The sequence below is a fragment of the Oncorhynchus gorbuscha genome, linkage group LG01 (assembly GCF_021184085.1).
Source record: "Oncorhynchus gorbuscha isolate QuinsamMale2020 ecotype Even-year linkage group LG01, OgorEven_v1.0, whole genome shotgun sequence".
NCBI classification, from domain to species: domain Eukaryota; kingdom Metazoa; phylum Chordata; class Actinopteri; order Salmoniformes; family Salmonidae; genus Oncorhynchus; species Oncorhynchus gorbuscha.
In genome coordinates this window covers 78085799-78103977 of record NC_060173.1, presented here as the reverse complement: position 1 = coordinate 78103977, position 18179 = coordinate 78085799, and the positions used below count along the sequence as shown (strand labels likewise).

At 45.5% G+C, this 18179-nt stretch overlaps 2 protein-coding genes across 3 annotated transcripts; both read right to left on the bottom strand.

The window, feature by feature from the left end:
* Positions 1-8661: 8661 nt before the first annotated feature.
* rdh1 (retinol dehydrogenase 1) lies at positions 8662-12453 on the bottom strand. Of its 2 annotated transcripts, none has more exons than XM_046360999.1 (6): positions 12214-12453; positions 11009-11056; positions 10572-10893; positions 9552-9810; positions 9201-9364; positions 8662-9091 (listed from the first exon to the last, which is right to left on the bottom strand). In XM_046360999.1, exons 1-6 carry the CDS (start codon positions 12241-12243, stop codon positions 8835-8837), a joined length of 1080 nt encoding a protein of 359 aa, XP_046216955.1. In that variant the 5' UTR covers positions 12244-12453; the 3' UTR covers positions 8662-8834. The 2 variants fall into 2 exon arrangements, with proteins under 2 accessions (XP_046216955.1, XP_046216961.1); XM_046361005.1 differs by lacking the exon at positions 12214-12453 and adding an exon at positions 11136-11400.
* A 409-nt stretch (positions 12454-12862) lies between these two features.
* On the bottom strand, positions 12863-17860 carry dhrs9 (dehydrogenase/reductase (SDR family) member 9). Its single transcript, XM_046361017.1, has 5 exons — positions 17712-17860; positions 16171-16485; positions 13892-14150; positions 13550-13713; positions 12863-13315 (listed from the first exon to the last, which is right to left on the bottom strand). Exons 1-5 carry the CDS (start codon positions 17794-17796, stop codon positions 13092-13094), a joined length of 1047 nt encoding a protein of 348 aa, XP_046216973.1. The 5' UTR covers positions 17797-17860; the 3' UTR covers positions 12863-13091.
* Positions 17861-18179: the final 319 nt, after the last annotated feature.

The following is an 18179-nucleotide window of genomic DNA, read 5'->3' as shown; positions in this document are numbered from 1 at the left end:
AGGCCGAGTATAGCCCACAAAGATCTCCGACACGGTACAACCCAAGGGGGGAAACCCAGACAGGCCGACCACAACAGTGAATCAACCCACCCAGGTGACGCACCCCCCCAGGGACGGCACGAGAGAGCCCCAGCAAGCCAGTGACTCAGCCCCGTAACAGGGTTAGAGGCAGAGAATCCCAGTGGAAAAGGGGAACCGGCCAGGCAGAGACAGCAAGGGCGGTTCGTTGCTCCAGAGCCTTTCCGTTCACCTTCCCACTCCTGGGCCAGACTACACTCAATCATATGACCCACTGAAGAGATGAGTCTTCAGTAAAGACTTAAAGGTTGAGACCGAGTTTGCGTCTCTGACATGGGTAGGCAGACCGTTCCATAAAAATGGAGCTCTATAGGAGAAAGCCCTGCCTCCAGCTGTTTGCTTAGAAATTCTAGGGACAATTAGGAGGCCTGCGTCTTGTGACCGTAGCGTACGTATTCCACACCGATCTCGACAAACCATTTCTGTATGGACCTCGCTTTGTGCGCGGCGGCATTGTCATGCTGACTCAGGAAAGGACCTTCCCCAAATTGTTACCACTAAATTGGAAGCACATTGTATGTGCCACACCAACCTTCGCTTTGGCTCCCCCTCCTGTCCGGTGTCGCTGGCCTTCTAGCTGCTGCCAAACTCCCTTCACTCGTCAACCCCGGACTTGTCTCGTAATCATTACACACACCTGGTTCCAATCCCCACTCTATCACTGTAGGTATACTCCCTCTGTCATTTGTCTTTGTCGGTCATTGTAAATGTTGCTTGTTTTCCTGAGAGGAATCTCTCCTACTATTTCCTGAGTACTTTATTATTTTGCACTTTGGGTTTCGTTTCGCTTTTAAATATATAGTGCTTTAAAAAACTCAGTAGTTCTAAACCTGTGATTGCCTCCTGCCTACTCCTCTCTACACTTGTGACAGAATGACTGACCCACGAAAACTGGAAGCATCTGGACATCCCAACATCTCCGTTATAGGAGTGAAACTCCTATACCACGACTCATGTCTGGACTGCCATGGACGAGGTGCTCCGGACCGTACTCCAGGTGCATGCTACACCACCAACTTCCCAGCTCCCCATGGTCGTTCCAGCCACCCCAACACCATCTACATCACCTGGTCCAATCAGCAATGTCCACCTGCCCCTCCCGAAGTGGTTTGACGGCACCCCAGCTCATTGTAGGGGGTTTCTCCTGCAGTGTGACCTCCACCTTGCCCGTCATGCCGGGACGGCCTCCGAGAAGGACAAGGTGGCTTTGGTGAGCTCGGTGCTGACAGGCAGGGTTCTGGATTGGGCGCACGCCGTCTGGGAGAGGGACGGTCCAGAAATGCAGTCCTATGAGCGCTTCACCCAACTCTTCTGTGCTGTTTGCGACCATCCTACAGAGGACCTGTCTACGTCAGGGGTCCAGGACAGCGTCTGAGTACGCTCTGGATTTCTGGACAGTGTCTGCGTCCACTGGCTGGAGCGACCAGGCCTTGTTGACGGTTTTCCACAGCGGGCTACAGGCGGACATCCAGACTGAGCTGGCCTGTCTCGATGAGGACCTCACGTTGGACCAGCTCATCGCCATGGCCATCTGCCTGGATCATTTCCTGCGTGCCCATCGTCACCCATCCCGGGGGCTCGGGTCTCTCCCAGGAACCTCCAGCGAGGCTGAGCCCATGGGGATGGGAAAGACACACCTTCCCCCAGAGGGATGTCAATGCAGCCGTCCACAGGATCTCTACTCCTACTGCCGGGAGTCGGACCACCCCTGGAGGAGAACCAGGTTAGGAATTGATAGGCCGAGGAGCTCTCCTGCACCTTCCCAGGAAGGCGTGGACATGCCTTGCTTCTCTCTGTCCACCCAGCTCGTCCTCCTTCCTGTCACCTTCCTAGACTGTCCTGGCTCCCCACTGAGTCCTGCGCTACTGGCCTCAGCTTCTGCAGGAAATTTCCTAGACCGGTCAGTGGCCTTATCAATATGCATTCCTCTAGTTCCATCACACCCCCTATCCCAGTCCATGCCCTAGACAACCATCCCCATTAGGAACCGGACTGGTGTGCCAGACCACAATTCCCATTTTCCTCACAGTTTCTCAAAACCACCATGAACGCATCACTTTCATCATCTTAGAATCTCCTGCAAACCCTGCAGTTTTATTTTCCCCTGGTTACAGTTGCATAACCTCAGTATATCGTGGACAAAGAGGAGGTTGTTGGGTTGGTCGCAGGAGTGACAGGAAGTGTCTCTCTGTGCCACCTCCATGGAAAGTCTGGACCAGGCCACCCACGTCCCTTTTCCTGGAGGAATCCTGGGACCTACAGGTGGCTTCTTCGAAAACTCGTGCCACGTGCCTGCCCACTCCTCGCCCATGGGCCTGCACTTTCGACCTACTGTTTTACCCTCCTTGTGGGGGCCAATCTACCCTCTCTCGCATGCACAGACCGAAGCCATGGAGGTCTACGTCCAGGAGGCGCTGGCCCAAGGATTCCTCCATCCGTCCAACTCTCCGGCCTCCTCCAGCTTCTTTTTCATGAAGAAGGACAGATTGCTCCGCCCCAGTATTGATTACCAGACACTGAATAAGGCAACTGTTAAATCCAGTTATCCCCTGCCTCTCATACCCACTGTGATCGAACAGATGCACGGTGCTCAGTACTTTACCAAATTGGATTTACACAGTGCCTACAACCTGGAGCGCATCAGAGAGGTGGATGAATGGAAGACCGCCTTCAGAACCAGCACTACAAATACAGGGTAATGCCCTACGGCCTGACAAATGCACCCTCTGTGTTTCAATCCTTCATTAACGAGGTGTTTAGAGACATGTGGGTTGCTGTGTAGTGGCGTATATAGACAACATCTTGGTGTACTCCACTACACACGAGCAACATGTTTCTCATGTCAGGTCCATTTTGGAGAGGTTGATAGGGCACCACCTGTACGCCAAGGCAGAGAAGTGCCTTTTCTTCCAGCAGGTGGTCTCCTTACTGGGCTCTAGCATATCTACTGCGGGAGTGGAGATGGAAGAGCAAAGGGTCAGTGCCAGGACGTCCGGGTTTACGTCTCTTCCTGATCCACTTGCACACAGAGCAAAACACTGAGACACCTCCCCTTCCGGTTCTACAATGACCCTGGTCCCATCTCTGCGTGGACTTTGTCACAGACCTTCCCCCCCTCGAAGGGGCACACCACCACCCTGGTCGTTGTGGACTAGTTTTCCAAAGCCTGTTATTTGATTCCTCTGCCTGGTCTCACTGCAGCCATGCAGACCGCGGAGGCTCTCTTCTCTCACACCTTCTGGCACTTACAGGATCCCAGAGGACATGGGTAGGTACTTTCGTAGGTACTGTCAGGACCGGAGGGGGGAGTGGGCTGCGTTTCTGCCTTGGGAAGAATACACACAAAACTTCCTCCGTCACTCCTCACCTAACCTCACACTCTTTCAGTGTGTTCTAGGCTTTGAGCCGGCCCTGGCAACCTGGCACCGGAGTTAGATTGAGGCTCTTGTGGTCCACGATTGGTTCCGGCATGCTGAGGACATTTACATATACATTTAAGTCATTTAGCAGACGCTCTTATCCAGAGCGACTTACAAATTGGTGCATTCACCTTATGACATCCAGTGGGACAGTCACTTAACAATAGTGCATCTAAAACTTAGGGGGGGTGGGGTGAGAGGGATTACTTAACCTATCCTAGGTATTCCTTAAAGAGGTGGGGTTTCAGGTGTCTCCGGAAGGTGGTGATTGACTCCGCTGTCCTGGCGTCGTGAGGGAGTTTGTTCCACCATTGGGGGGCCAGGGCAGCGAACAGTTTTGACTGGGCTGAGCGGGAGCTGTACTTCCTCAGTGGTAGGGAGGCGAGCAGGCCAGAGGTGGATGAACGCAGTGCCCTTGTTTGGGTGTAGGGCCTGATCAGAGCCTGGAGGTACTGAGGTGCCGTTCCCCTCACAGCTCCGTAGGCAAGCACCATGGTCTTGTAGCGGATGCGAGCTTCAACTGGAAGCCAGTGGAGAGAACGGAGGAGCGGGGTGACGTGAGAGAACTTGGGAAGGTTGAACACCAGACGGGCTGCGGCGTTCTGGATGAGTTGAAGGGGTTTAATGGCACAGGCAGGGAGCCCAGCCAACAGCGAGTTGCAGTAATCCAGACGGGAGATGACAAGTGCCTGGATTAGGACCTGCGCCGCTTCCTGTGTGAGGCAGGGTCGTACTCTGCGGATGTTGTAGAGCATGAACCTACAGGAACGGGCCACCGCCTTGATGTTAGTTGAGAACGACAGGGTGTTGTCCAGGATCACGCCAAGGTTCTTGGCGCTCTGGGAGGAGGACACAATGGAGTTGTCGACCGTGATGGCGAGATCATGGAACGGGCAGTCCTTCCCCGGGAGGAAGAGCAGCTCCGTCTTGCCGAGGTTCAGCTTGAGGTGGTGATCCGTCATCCACACTGATATGTCTGCCAGACATGCAGAGATGCGATTCGCCACCTGGTCATCAGAAGGGGGAAAGGAGAAGATTAATTGTGTGTCGTCTGCATAGCAATGATAAGAGAGACCATGTGAGGTTATGACAGAGCCAAGTGACTTGGTGTATAGCGAGAATAGGAGAGGGCCAAGAACAGAGCCCTGGGGACACCAGTGGTGAGAGCGCGTGGTGAGGAGACAGATTCTCGCCACGCCACCTGGTAGGAGCGACCTGTCAGGTAGGACGCAATCCAAGCGTGGGCCGCGCCGGAGATGCCCAACTCGGAGAGGGTGGAGAGGAGGATCTGATGGTTCACAGTATCGAAGGCAGCCGATAGATCTAGAAGGATGAGAGCAGAGGAGAGAGAGTTAGCTTTAGCAGTGCGGAGCGCCTCCGTGATACAGAGGAGAGCAGTCTCAGTTGAATGACTAGTCTTGAAACCTGACTGATTTGGATCAAGAAGGTCATTCAGAGAGAGATAGCGGGAGAGCTGGCCAAGGACGGCACGTTCAAGAGTTTTGGAGAGAAAAGAAAGAAGGGATACTGGTCTGTAATTGTTGACATCGGAGGGATCGAGTGTAGGTTTTTTCAGAAGGGGTGCAACTCTCGCTCTCTTGAAGACGGAAGGGACGTAGCCAACGGTCAGGGATGAGTTGATGAGCGAGGTGAGGTAAGGGAGAAGGTCTCCGGAAATGGTCTGGAGAAGAGAGGAGGGGATAGGGTCAAGCGGGCAGGTTGTTGGGCGGCCGGCCGTCACAAGACGCGAGATTTCATCTGGAGAGAGAGGGGAGAAAGAGGTCAGAGCACAGGGTAGGGCAGTGTGAGCAGAACCAGCGGTGTCGTTTGACTTAGCAAACGAGGATCGGATGTCGTCGACCTTCTTTTCAAAATGGTTGACGAAGTCATCTGCAGAGAGGGAGGAGGGGGGAGGGGCGGAGGATTCAGGAGGGAGGAGAAGGTGGCAAAGAGCTTCCTAGGGTTAGAGGCAGATGCTTGGAATTTAGCGTGGTAGAAAGTGGCTTTAGCAGCAGAGACAGAGGAGGAAAATGTAGAGAGGAGGGAGTGAAAGGATGCCAGGTCCGCAGGGAGGCGAGTTTTCCTCCATTTCCGCTCGGCTGCCCGGAGCCCTGTTCTGTGAGCTCGCAATGAGTCATCGAGCCACGGAGCGGGAGGAGGACCGAGCCGGCCTGGAGGATAGGGGACATAGAGAGTCAAGGGATGCAGAGAGGGAGGAGAGGAGGGTTGAGGAGGCAGAATCAGGAGATAGGTGGGAGAAGGTTTGAGCGGAGGGAAGAGATGATAGGATGGAAGAGGAGAGAGTAGCGGGGGAGAGAGAGCGAAGGTTGGGACGGCGCGATACCATCCGAGTAGGGGCAGTGTGGGAGGTGTTGGATGAGAGCGAGAGGGAAAAGGATACAAGGCAGTGGTCGGAGACTTGGAGGGGAGTTGCAGTGAGGTTAGTGGAAGAACAGCATCTAGTAAAGATGAGGTCGAGCGTATTGCCTGCCTTGTGAGTAGGGGGGGAAGGTGAGAGGGTGAGGTCAAAAGAGGAGAGGAGTGGAAAGAAGGAGGCAGAGAGGAAAGAGTCAAAGGTAGACGTGGGGAGGTTAAAGTCGCCCAGAACTGTGAGAGGTGAGCCGTCCTCAGGAAAGGAGCTTATCAAGGCATCAAGCTCATTGATGAACTCTCCGAGGGAACCTGGAGGGCGATAAATGATAAGGATGTTAAGCTTGAAAGGGCTAGTAACTGTGACAGCATGGAATTCAAAGGAGGCGATAGACAGATGGGTAAGGGGAGAAAGAGAGAATGACCACTTGGGAGAGATGAGGATCCCGGTGCCACCACCCCGCTGACCAGATGCTCTCGGGGTGTGCGAGAACACGTGGGCGGACGAAGAGAGAGCAGTAGGAGTAGCAGTGTTGTCTGTGGTGATCCATGTTTCCGTCAGTGCCAAGAAGTCGAGGGACTGGAGGGAGGCATAGGCTGAGATGAACTCTGCCTTGTTGACCGCAGATTGGCAGTTCCAGAGGCTACCGGAGACCTGGAACTCCACGTGGGTCGTGCGCGCTGGGACCACCAGAGTAGGGTGGCCGCGGCCACGCGGTGAGGAGCGTTTGTATGGTCTGTGCAGAGAGGAGAGAACAGGGATAAACAGACACATAGTTGACAGGCTACAGAAGAGGCTACGCTAATGCAAAGGAGATTGGAATGACAAGTGGACTACACGTCTCGAATGTTCAGAAAGTTAAGCTACGTAGCAAGAATCTTATTGACTAAAATGATTAAAATGATACAGTACTGCTGAAGTAGGCTAGCTGGCAGTGGCTGCGTTGTTGACACTACACTAATCAAGTCGTTCCGTTGAGTGTACTAGTTTCTGCAGTGTTGCTATTCGGGGCTAGCAGGCTAGCTAGCAGTGTTGTTTACGTTACGTTGCGTTAAAAGAACGACAATAGATGGCTAGCGAACCTAGAAAATCGCTCTAGACTACACAATTATCTTTGATACAAAGACGGCTATGTAGCTAGCTAAGTAGCTAGCTACGATCAAACAAATCAAACCGTTGTACTGTAATGAAATGAAGTGAAAATGTGATACAACCTGTGAATGCGACCGGGTAGTTGAGTTCTATACAGAAGACGTTGGCTAGCGTTGGCTAGCTGTTGGCTAGCTAGCAGAGTCACCTACGTTAAGGACGACAAAAGGTATGAAACACAGCACACACCCGTCTCCAATGCGTCATCCTCCGGTAGAAGTCCATGGCTGATCGTTACCCAGTGCCCGCAAAACACCAGTCTCAATGTCAACAGTGAAGAGGCAACTCTGGGATGCTGGCCTTCTAGGCAGAGTTGCAAAGAAAAAGCCATATCTTCGACTGGCCAATAAAAATAAAAGATTAACATGGGCAAAAGAACACAGACAGTGGACAGAGGTACAGAAGGCCAGCAACCCGGAGTCGCCTCTTCACTGTTGACATTGAGACTGGTGTTTTGCAAGTATTATTTAATGAAGTTGCCAGTTGAGGACTTGTGAGGCATCTGTTTCTCAAAATAGACACTCTAATGTACTTTCTATTCTGGTTAGAGCCCGTTTGCGTTGTTCTGTGAAGGGAGTAGTACACAGTGTTGTACGAAATCTTCAGCTTATTGGCAATTTCTCGCCTTACTTTTTCAGAACACGAATAGAATGATGAGTTTCAGAAGGTTTTTGTTTCTGGCCATTTTAAGCCTGTAATCAAACCCAAAAATGCTGATGCTCCAGATACTCAACTAGTCTAAAGAAGGCCAGTTTTCTAACTTATTTAATCGGAACAACAGTTTTCAGCTGTACTAACATAATTGCAAAATGGTTTTCTAATGATCAATTACCCTTTTAAAATGATAAAAGTGTATAAGCTAACACAAAGTGCCATTGGAACACAGGAGTGATGGTTGCTAATAATGGGCCTCTGTATGCCTATGTAGATAATCCATAAAAAATCAGGCGCTTCCACCTACAATAGTCATTTACAGCATTAACAATGTCTGTCTGATCAATTTGATGTTATTTTAATGTACAAAAAAACAAGAATACCCTTCACTGGAACGAAGAGGCCTAGCCCGAACCATGGAAAACAGCCCCAAAACATTATTCCTCCTCTACCAAACTTTACAGTTGGCACTATGCATTGGGGCAGGTAGCGTTCTCCTGGCATCCGCCAAACCCAGATTCGTCTATCCAACTGCCAGATAGTGAAGCGTGATTCATCACCCCAGAGAACTCGTTTCCACTGGTCCAGAGTCCAATGGCGGCAAGCTTTACACCACTCCAGCCGATGCTTGTCATTGTGCATGGTGATCTTAGGCTTGTGTGCAGCTGCTCGGCCAAGGAAACACATTTCAAGAAGCTCCCGATGAACAGTGCTGAAGTTGCTTCCAGAGGCAATGTTCTGTTCTGTGAGCTTGTGTGGCCTACAACTTTGCAGCTGAGCCGATGTTGCTCCTAGACATTTCCACTTCACAATAACAGCACTTATTGTCCCCAGCACAAGGTGCCCCTGTGTAATGATCATGCTGTTTAATAAGCTTCTTGATATACCACACCTGTCAGGTGGATGGATTATCTTAGCAATGGAGAAATGCTGGGGATGTAAACAAATTTGCGGACAACAAATAGAGAGAAATACGCTTTTTTTGTGTGTATGGCAAATGTTGGGGATTTATTTCAACTCATGAAACATGGGACCAACACCTTACATGTTGCACTTATATTTTTATTCGGTGTAGTATCAACATCCTTGAAATGCAAATCATGAATATAAATCAATCTAAAACATATCATAGACGTGATTGATGAAGGAAAGAGTCCAGTGGCTCATGTGTTTGCCACACCCACTTGGTTTGCATGGCTCTTTCTGTCGTCTTTGGGGACAGGAAGTAGAACAGCGACTGTGAAGTCTGCTATGAACGCAGGGAGGTAGGACAGGGGGATCCAGATGAGCTTAGCATCCCAACCAGGTGAGTAGCGGGTCCGCGGGTAGCGGGCTGTAAGAGCATGCTGCATGCAACTGGTCACCTTGGAGATGTCTGAACTGCACAGGAGACCCATGGAGAAATCCTGAGCTTTTACATCTGTAATAGACCACAGGAAATGGATGAGAATCAGACATGAACATTTCAGCATTGTAATGACATGACTCAACCATTTTAAAAAAACATACAGTACACAGTATTTACTCACATTCGTCAAAGAATTTGGGTCCATATGAGTGCTTGACCTCCTCAGGGAGACGGTTCCACAGTCTCTGCAGGTCTGCTTCAATGAGGTCCAGCCTGGTCACACCCGTCTTGAAGAAACCAGGCTCAATGATACTCACTTTTACACCAAAATGCTGCATATCCCGTCTGAACATAAGAGCAAGCAGCTTAGTCGTTATCTAGCTAATACACTAAGATGCTTAAATCTATGAATAACTCTGTGGTGCGAATCTACCCTGCACAGCGTCGCACATTTCCAGTTCTGTAATAGAATGCTTGGAAATCAATCCCTAGTTTACTGAGTTCAGTATACTGTAAAACAATGCCACAGTACCTAAGGCTGTCAGAGAAGGCCTCCACACCATACTTAGATAGGCAGTAGCCTCCTCCGTTGAGGGCAAGCCTCCCCAGGATACTGGCAACATTGATCACCCTTCCTTGAGCCTTCTTTAAGAGTGGGAGGAACTTCAGGGTCACGTCAATCAGACCTATTAAATTCACATCTAGAACTTTCTTGAAGTCCTCCAACTGCATCCATTCAGTGGGGCCTATAGGTGTGGACCTCCCAGCGTTGTTGATCAGCCCCCAGAGACCTGTAATACAGAGAGGGAAGGAGATTTCCTACAATAACGACATGTGATACAGCATTATCAAGTATTAGAGTACTCTTATATGATGAGAAATGTAGGTAGAAAGAGATACTACAGTACTACTACAGAACAGTTGCAGTGTAACACACACTCTTTTCTACTACATGTAATCCTAGAGTGATGCCCCCTACTGCAATATGTGTCCTATCAATAGCTAGATGAATTCTGGGAATGTCAAAAGGCAATTAATTCATCTTTAACCAGGGCTGGATATGTGAAGCAAAGGTGTCTTAAATATTCCATTCACTAATCTGCTTGTGGAAAGAGGTAAAGGATGCATGACATGATTGTGGATCTTGCACCAAATATTTCATTCTAAATGGGTTGGGCTACAGTAAGTGCAGTAGTAATATTTCAAAGCTTGGAATAGCCATAAATCAATATGTTTTAGTGTTTAGTGTTTAAAGCAAGATTATTCCAATTTGGCATCTACTTCAAATCACATAGACCATTTATGTGATTCAGAGTAAACTTGTCTGGTGACGAACAAAATGTTGTCAATGTTCTCATCACTGTGTCTAGATAATGTTACGGTAGGCTTTCTAGATGTTTCCTCAGCAGCTCTCAAGGTGATGGTGGTTTGAAAATATGCAGATGTATGGGTCAGTTTCGGTTAGTCAAGCACCCCTATCTCATTTTTATCTCGCCCGGTGCTCGACTCTGACTGGCACCCTATCTACCCCCATGCTGCCTTCCTCACTTACCTCGCTCTCCAACCTCGGCGCGCACAAACTCCACCGCACTCTCGATGCTCGGACTGTCGGTAACATTGAACAGAACTGTCTTCAGTCTGGGAGAGGCCGCAGCCTTCAATTCCGATTCACCTTTCTCCGTGAGACATGCGGCTATTACATGAAACCCCTTTTGGTCAAGCTGCCTTGCCACCAAATTTCCAAATCCGCTATCACAGCCCGTGATAAAGACATGTTTCTGGTCAAAATCTTCAACTTTGAAAGAATCTCTAATAAACCAGGCGATGGTTATGGCTGTAACTGAAATGAGTATGCAGGATAGAGCCAAGTGTGCCTAAAACAGACACGCATAAAATGACAATATTATTTCTTGCATAATCAATCAAGCAATGTAATAAAGAAAGTAATGTTATAAAGTTATTAAAGATAAGGAACTGTATCAATCTCACCTGAAAAAAGTCTACTAGAATATTCTCTTCAGACACCACAGGAAAGACCTGTAGGGAGTCACATTTCCGTTATATAATGGTACCTTTTCAATAACATATCATCTAGTCTTTCCTTCAAAACACTTACACCAGAGAAAGCTGAGTCTTCATCCATTCGTATTCCAATTACTCATTCATTTGAAAAGTTGACATGTTTGCCAGTATAATACAAACAGCATAACTATATTGATAAAGAGTAATAGGCTCTAAAGAACCATATTAAATCATATGAGGTTTCAAATTAAGACAATAGCTTCGTGTTTAGAGTAGGCCTACAGTATAATTATTCCATTTATTTTCATATGCAGTTGTTTGTCTGTGTCCTCCATCGCCATACTCCTTGTCTATCTTGCTTACAGAACTGGTACACACCTGAAGGATTATATAATTAGTTTGCCATAATCACACATAAGCAAACTTGGCTGGAAGCAGCTCACAGCTTTTCATTTGACATAGTATACATGTCTGGCAGGTTGAAAGATAATACCCAAAAGCGTATTTCTGGTTTGAGAGAAGGTGGCTGAATAGAACATTCTACAATTCTTCTAAATTCTACAACCCTATTTTTTCAATAATTATTTCTGATTCCGCAGTTGAAATTAATGGTAGCAAGTCACAGGTATATCCAATGAGAGTAAACATTTGATTAGGAAGCTTTTGTTTTTTGACAGGAAGAATTTGCTATAAAATCATACAGTAGGGAAGTCTATTTGGTTCTCGTCATGACACTATTCTATCATAGCAGTATAATGGCAAACAACTGTAATAGCGCTTATCTAACCACCAGATGGCCGCCTGGTCTCTCCTAAATGTGTACATAAACACTGTTGTAAAGTAAATCATGTACAAGTCCACACACTGTTATCAACAAGGTTAAAGGTCATTTATTTCTGGCAGTGTTGTTTATGTAAATGTATAATATATACCCACACAATTATATATAAACCTATATTCACAAATGCAATAAGCATGTTGTGTTGAATTCAATTGGTTCACAATTGACCATTAAAAGGAACATTATTACTGCTTACACTTGCATGGGATTAGGGTTACAAAATTCTTGTTAGTTCCCACAAATTCTAGGATTTCTGAAAAATCCAGGAATTTAGGGACATTTTGCATCCTGTACAACATCTTCTGTAATGTAAATTATACATTGGACCTACCATGGCTACTTGCAAGTTTGGCGTGCTCATCCAGTATATATAAAAAAAAAACAGAATGGAGTTTGTTCCGCAGTCCAACCTACGTGCTTCCCAGTGGCTACAAGACTTTACGAGGGGCTACAGAATGGGAGCCGAGTCGAAGGTCTGTGCTGCTTGATTGTGTAATATGTCCCATTGACCTTCAATGGTTTACATGACCATAATAGTCCTGGTAAATGCATCCTCTTTCATCTGATTGCCTCTAGGGCTAGGTCACTCATGTTTTTCTTTTGAAGGTGCACTCCATTCTGCAAAGTCACACAGTATCATTGAGCAGAGCAGTGTAAGTGTGACGTTGTTCAAGACCAATGAATGAAAAGGGAGCCAGAGCAGGTAAAGTAGAATGCATATAATACTATAATCAGCAGCAGCCATCTCCCCTTAGTAACCTGGGAAACAACTATTGGTTGTATCCTTCAATGAGATTTGATTAGCTTATAGCTACCCAATGTATTTATACATATTTACATCAGCAGATGTCACAAAGTGCTTATACAGAAACACAGCCCAAGTAGAGCTAGACTAGAGTTTGGATTTATGGTCTAGAGACAGAATATAATTTACTGTATGTATCAAGTGGACACAATGAAAACATCCTCTAAACCACAAACTCTTTCCATTCAATTTTATTATCAGACCAGTGAAACACCATACAAATACAAAATGTGATGAGACAAAACGCAAATCTCAACTCTTGTTAAAGTTTGTTCATTTTTCATTCATTCATTGGTTGAATCAAATGCAATACTTTTTTCTCATTGGACAAAAATTGAATTTCTTGCTGTCCCATGGGTGTAAATAAAGACTTGTTCTTACTTTTGGTCAGACAACCATTAACATTAAAGAATAGATCCTGTTGGTTTGGCCATATCTTTTAAGAGCATTTTGTCAGCGATCCAAGTTGGCAGGTAGGACATTGGCAACCATAAGAACTTGGCATCCCAGCCAGGTGAGTAGCGAGTACGAGGGTGGACAGCAGAGATGGCGTGCTCCATGCAGCTCACAACCTTCATCAGGTCCCCATCCAGCAACGTCGCAACGTTCTTCTCCAATGTCACATTTGCTGGAAGAAAGGTATTACCTCCATTAACAAGCTGACGTCAAAGGCAGACTTAACTTGCCCAATTCATTTGCCCTGGGCAATCCCTGTCAGCCAGTTCTTGGAGTGCTTGTCATTCTGTCACACAGGTTTTGATGAACCTATTTGCGTCAATCACACTACAGCAGCATGCACAGGTTCATGTGTATATTTGTTTGTTTAAAGAGAAATATGTAAACAACATATTTTTTACAGTACCTCTCTCTGGGTAATCATGTCCATATTGATCTTTGATTTCTTCAGACAGATTATCCCACAATGTCTTTACATTCTTTCTCAGGAGATTTAGATCAGTCACACTTGTTTTGAAAAATCCTGGTTCAAGGCACAGGACTTTAACTCCAAACGCTGACATGTTCATCCTGGAATTCAAAAACAGAAAATGTGCGACAACAAACATTAAAACATGTCTGCAATACAGTATCCATATAAACTCAGAGCCATCGAGAATAATGCTCTGAGCATCACTATTCAGAATGCTACAATTCTCGAACTCATTCAAATACAGTATATTCTTAGACAAAAGGCCAGGCCTCGCACCGTAGACTGTCATTGAAAGCCTCCACTCCATATTTTGACACACAGTAGGGACCCCCAAAGGCACTTATCCTCCCAAACACGCTGGCCACATTCACCACCCTGCCCCTGGCCTTCTTGATGAGGGGCAGGACACTCAGAGTCACACCAATGACTCCAATAAGGTTAACATCCAACATGGACTTGTAGTCGTCGACGGTCATCCAGTCACAGGGACCTGATGGTACAGAGACTCCAGCATTGTTCACCACAGCCCACAGACCTGAAAAAAATATTAAGGCAGACCATATTGTACAAACAAAATCACACACACAGCAGGACACAGGCTGTAGTCACAATGAAGGAAAACATTCCATGCCTACAAATGTCAACAAGTGCTTACATGCCAGTTGTCACATATGGGAGTGAGGTATCTTACAGTGAGAAATGTTAACTTAAAAAGGCCCAGTGCAGTCAAACACATGATTTTCCTGTGTGTTATATGTACAGTTGAAGTCAGAAGTTTACATACACTTAGGTTGGAGTCATTAAAACTAGTTTTTCAACCACTCCACAAATTTCTTGGAAAAATCAAGACCTTTCCAAGTCTGGTTCATCCTTGGGAGCAATTGCCAAACGCATGAAGGTACCACGTTCATCTGTACAAACAATAGTATGCAAGTATAAACACCATGGGACCACGCAGCCATCATACCGCTCAGGAAGGAGACGCGTTGTCTCCTAGAGATGAACGTACTTTGGTGTGAAAAGTGCAAATCAATCCCAGAACAACAGCAAAGGACCTTGTGAAGATGCTGGAGGAAACAGGTAAAAAAATATCTATATTCACAGTAAAACGAGTCCTATATTGACATAACCTGAAAGGCCGCTCAGCAAGGAAGAAGCCACTGCTCCCAAACTACCATAAAAAGCCAGACTACGGTTTGCAACTGCACATGGGGACAAAGATCGTACTTTTTGGAGAAATGCCCTCTGGTCTGATGAAACAAAAATAGAACTGTTTGGCCATAATGACCATCATTATGTTTGGAGGAAAAAGGGGGAGGCTTGCAAGCCAAAAAACACCATTCCAACCGTGAAGCACAGGCGTGGCAGCATCACGTTGTGGGGGTGCTTTGCTGCAGGAGGGACAGGTGCACTTCACAAAATAGATGGCATCCTGAGGCATTCAAATTATGTGGACATATTGAAGCAACATCTCAAGACATCAGCCAGGAAGTTAAAGCTTGGTCGCAAATGAGTCTTCCAAATGGACAATGACCTCAAGCATACTTCCAAAGTTGTGGCAAAATGGCTTAAGGACAACAAAGTCAAGGTATTGGAGTGGCCATCACAAAGCCCTGACCTCAATCCTATAGAAGATTTGTGTGCAGAACAAAAAGCGTACGCGAGCAAAGAAGCCTACAAACCTGACTCGGTTACACCAGCTCTGTCTGGAGGAATGGGCTAATATTCACCCAACCTATTGTGGGAAGCTTGTGGAGGTCCACCTGAAACATTTGACCCGAGAAACAATTTCAAGACAATGCTACCAAATACTAATTGAGTGTATGTAAACTTCTGACCCACTTGGAATGTGATGAAAGACATAAAATCTGAAATATATAATGCTCTACTATTATTCTGACATTTCTCATCCGTAAAATAAAGTGGTGATCCTAACTGACCTAAGACAGGGATTTTTTACTAGGATTAAATGTCAGGAATTGTGAAAAACTGAGTTTAAATGTATTTGCCTAAGGTGCATGTAAACTTCTGACTTCAACTGTATATTTTTCCACACTGAGGTTGGAATAATACTGTGAAATTATAAACATTATGATAATGCCCTTTTAGTGTAGGAGCTGTTTGAAAAGATTGCAAGAAATGTCATACTGTTTTAGTGGGATTGCGTGTATGGCCTGTCCGGTGACATCCAAATCAGTCTACCAATAACAGCTAGTTTTCAGTTCTCCCCACTCAGGCCACTCCCAGACAGTCCTAGCAAAAATCTTCCTTGAGAAAGAAGCAAGTTGTTTCTTTTTGACTATTTGAATTACAAATCAGAGTAAGGTACTTAATTCTTACCCAGAAAGTATTTGATAGAGATAACAGCTGCATTGGACCTTTAGGATGTTTGTGGTTAGAAATTCCATAGCAACAGTTTAATCTGACGCATAGTAATTATAATTATTGAGTAGATCAACGGTCAGTCTAGATACTTGGATATTTTGAATACCAAAATATCCAAGTATTACAAAAAGTTGCAACATTTGGCTAAATTGGACTTCAAAGACACACACCCTTCTCCCCAACCAAGGTTTTGATGAATGCTGTTGCTTTGTTGACACTGTCAGTGCTGATGACATCCAGGTGGACTGTGTTCAATCGTTCAGAAGAGACCTTCTTCAGCTCATCCTCCCCCTTCTCAGTGTAGCAGGCTGCGATCACACAGAAGCCCAGCTTGTCCAGGTGTCTGGCCAGAAGGTTCCCGAACCCAGAGTCACAGCCAGTGATGTAGACATATTTCTCTCCTTTATTGGGTACTCTTGCGAGTTCCCTGTACCAGCGGAACACAAACCAAAAAGCCACCAGTCCAATAATGTACAGGAACATTTCTGAGAGGAAAGAGGTTCATTCAGGTAAACATAATATTTTATCATATTAAAAATAAACATTTTCTCTTTGCAAAGATATGTAATTGAAGGTTCATTGGGAGCATATCATATTATCTTCTATTTTACCAAGGAGCACAAACCAGTAGAAAAATCTATGCAATCAGTCCAATGTCAAAAACAGCAGAATCTTGTAGGATACTATTTTGCAAACCATATATTTCCATTCATTTTAATTAGATTTTAGAAGCAAATTCATAACATATCTGCTGTGTTGTTTGCACTACAACAAGTGTTCAAGGTCTGTTTACATTTCTCCGGTGAGCAACTGAAAGTTCTGCTTAGTGACTATCCTACAGCTAGAGCAGTGTTTCTTAATCCTGTTCCCTGGGACGCAAATGAGTGACAATTTTGTTTTTGACTTTGCACTACACACCTGATTCAAATCATTGAAGCTTGATGATAGTTTGATCATTTGAATCAGCTGTGTAGTGCTTGGAAAAAACAAGAATGTGCCCAGGACAAAGGACAACTTGCCTACAGTAATTACAGAATATTTCCAAGTGAAATATATAGTAGATGACATGGCCATTTGAACATGAAGTGAGGCATGGAATTAGAGGACACTTGATGGGTAAATCAACTTGGCTACAAAAGATGATGCATTATCAAAGTTTTATAGCTCCAAACTGATTAGCCTGCCCTATTCCCTGGTTCAACAAAACCATAAACTGTCTACATAACATCTAAACGAATGATAAGATCTCCTGCTTACCATTTTAACCATGAATGATCTTTGACCACTATGGGTTATCTGATTGAGCAAAAATTATTCGGATAAATGGCTGAAATCTTCATACCACATCTACATTACTACCCCCTGTTGCATACAACAACATATATATAACATATATATATATAAAACTTGACAGCAATGACCTCCAACACCTACGCATAAAATATGAACATTAATCAGATTCAGACTCATTTTTTTTTTTTAATCACCTCGTTATATTTCATCACATTTTTCAATAAACACGTCTAGGCAGTTAGCCCATTCTTAGAAAGATGATACACGAGTGACTCGAATCACTTGTTCAGCGAACTGCAACTTTATCAGCTCGACTAACAAACGTTAGTTTGTTTCCTAACATTTAATGTTCATCAAAAACTGGACTGCTTGATTAATATCCTTTCTCAGACATGGCAAAGAAACACTGGAAACTTACCCCAGGCGACAGAATTGCGCTCCCCTAAGTACGCTTGTTGAGTGGCTGGTAATAGTGTAACATCAGTGACTGTATGCCTTGTCATAAAATAATTGTCTCTGTGTTCTTCACCTTCCGGTGTATGAAGAAACTTTATTTAACCATTTTTTTATGGACGGTCGACGTACTCCATCTGCTGGACGTTATAAAAGCTGTAACTACTCTTCAACCACAGCTGAACACCAGTCGTTCATTTAAAATGTTCGATTTGCAACCTATTTATGTGGATGAGTGAAATATATATGTTAACACTAATGAAGTGTAAACATGACAGTGTTGAAATGTTCACCTACTGCACCAAGTCTACTGGCCTACCATTCAGGTGTGGTGGGTATGCTGGTATGGGATGTTTTCATGATGGTATCTGTCTATAATGATAGCCTATGATTATCATAGATCTATCTTGCAACACTACCCTTATTCATTCAG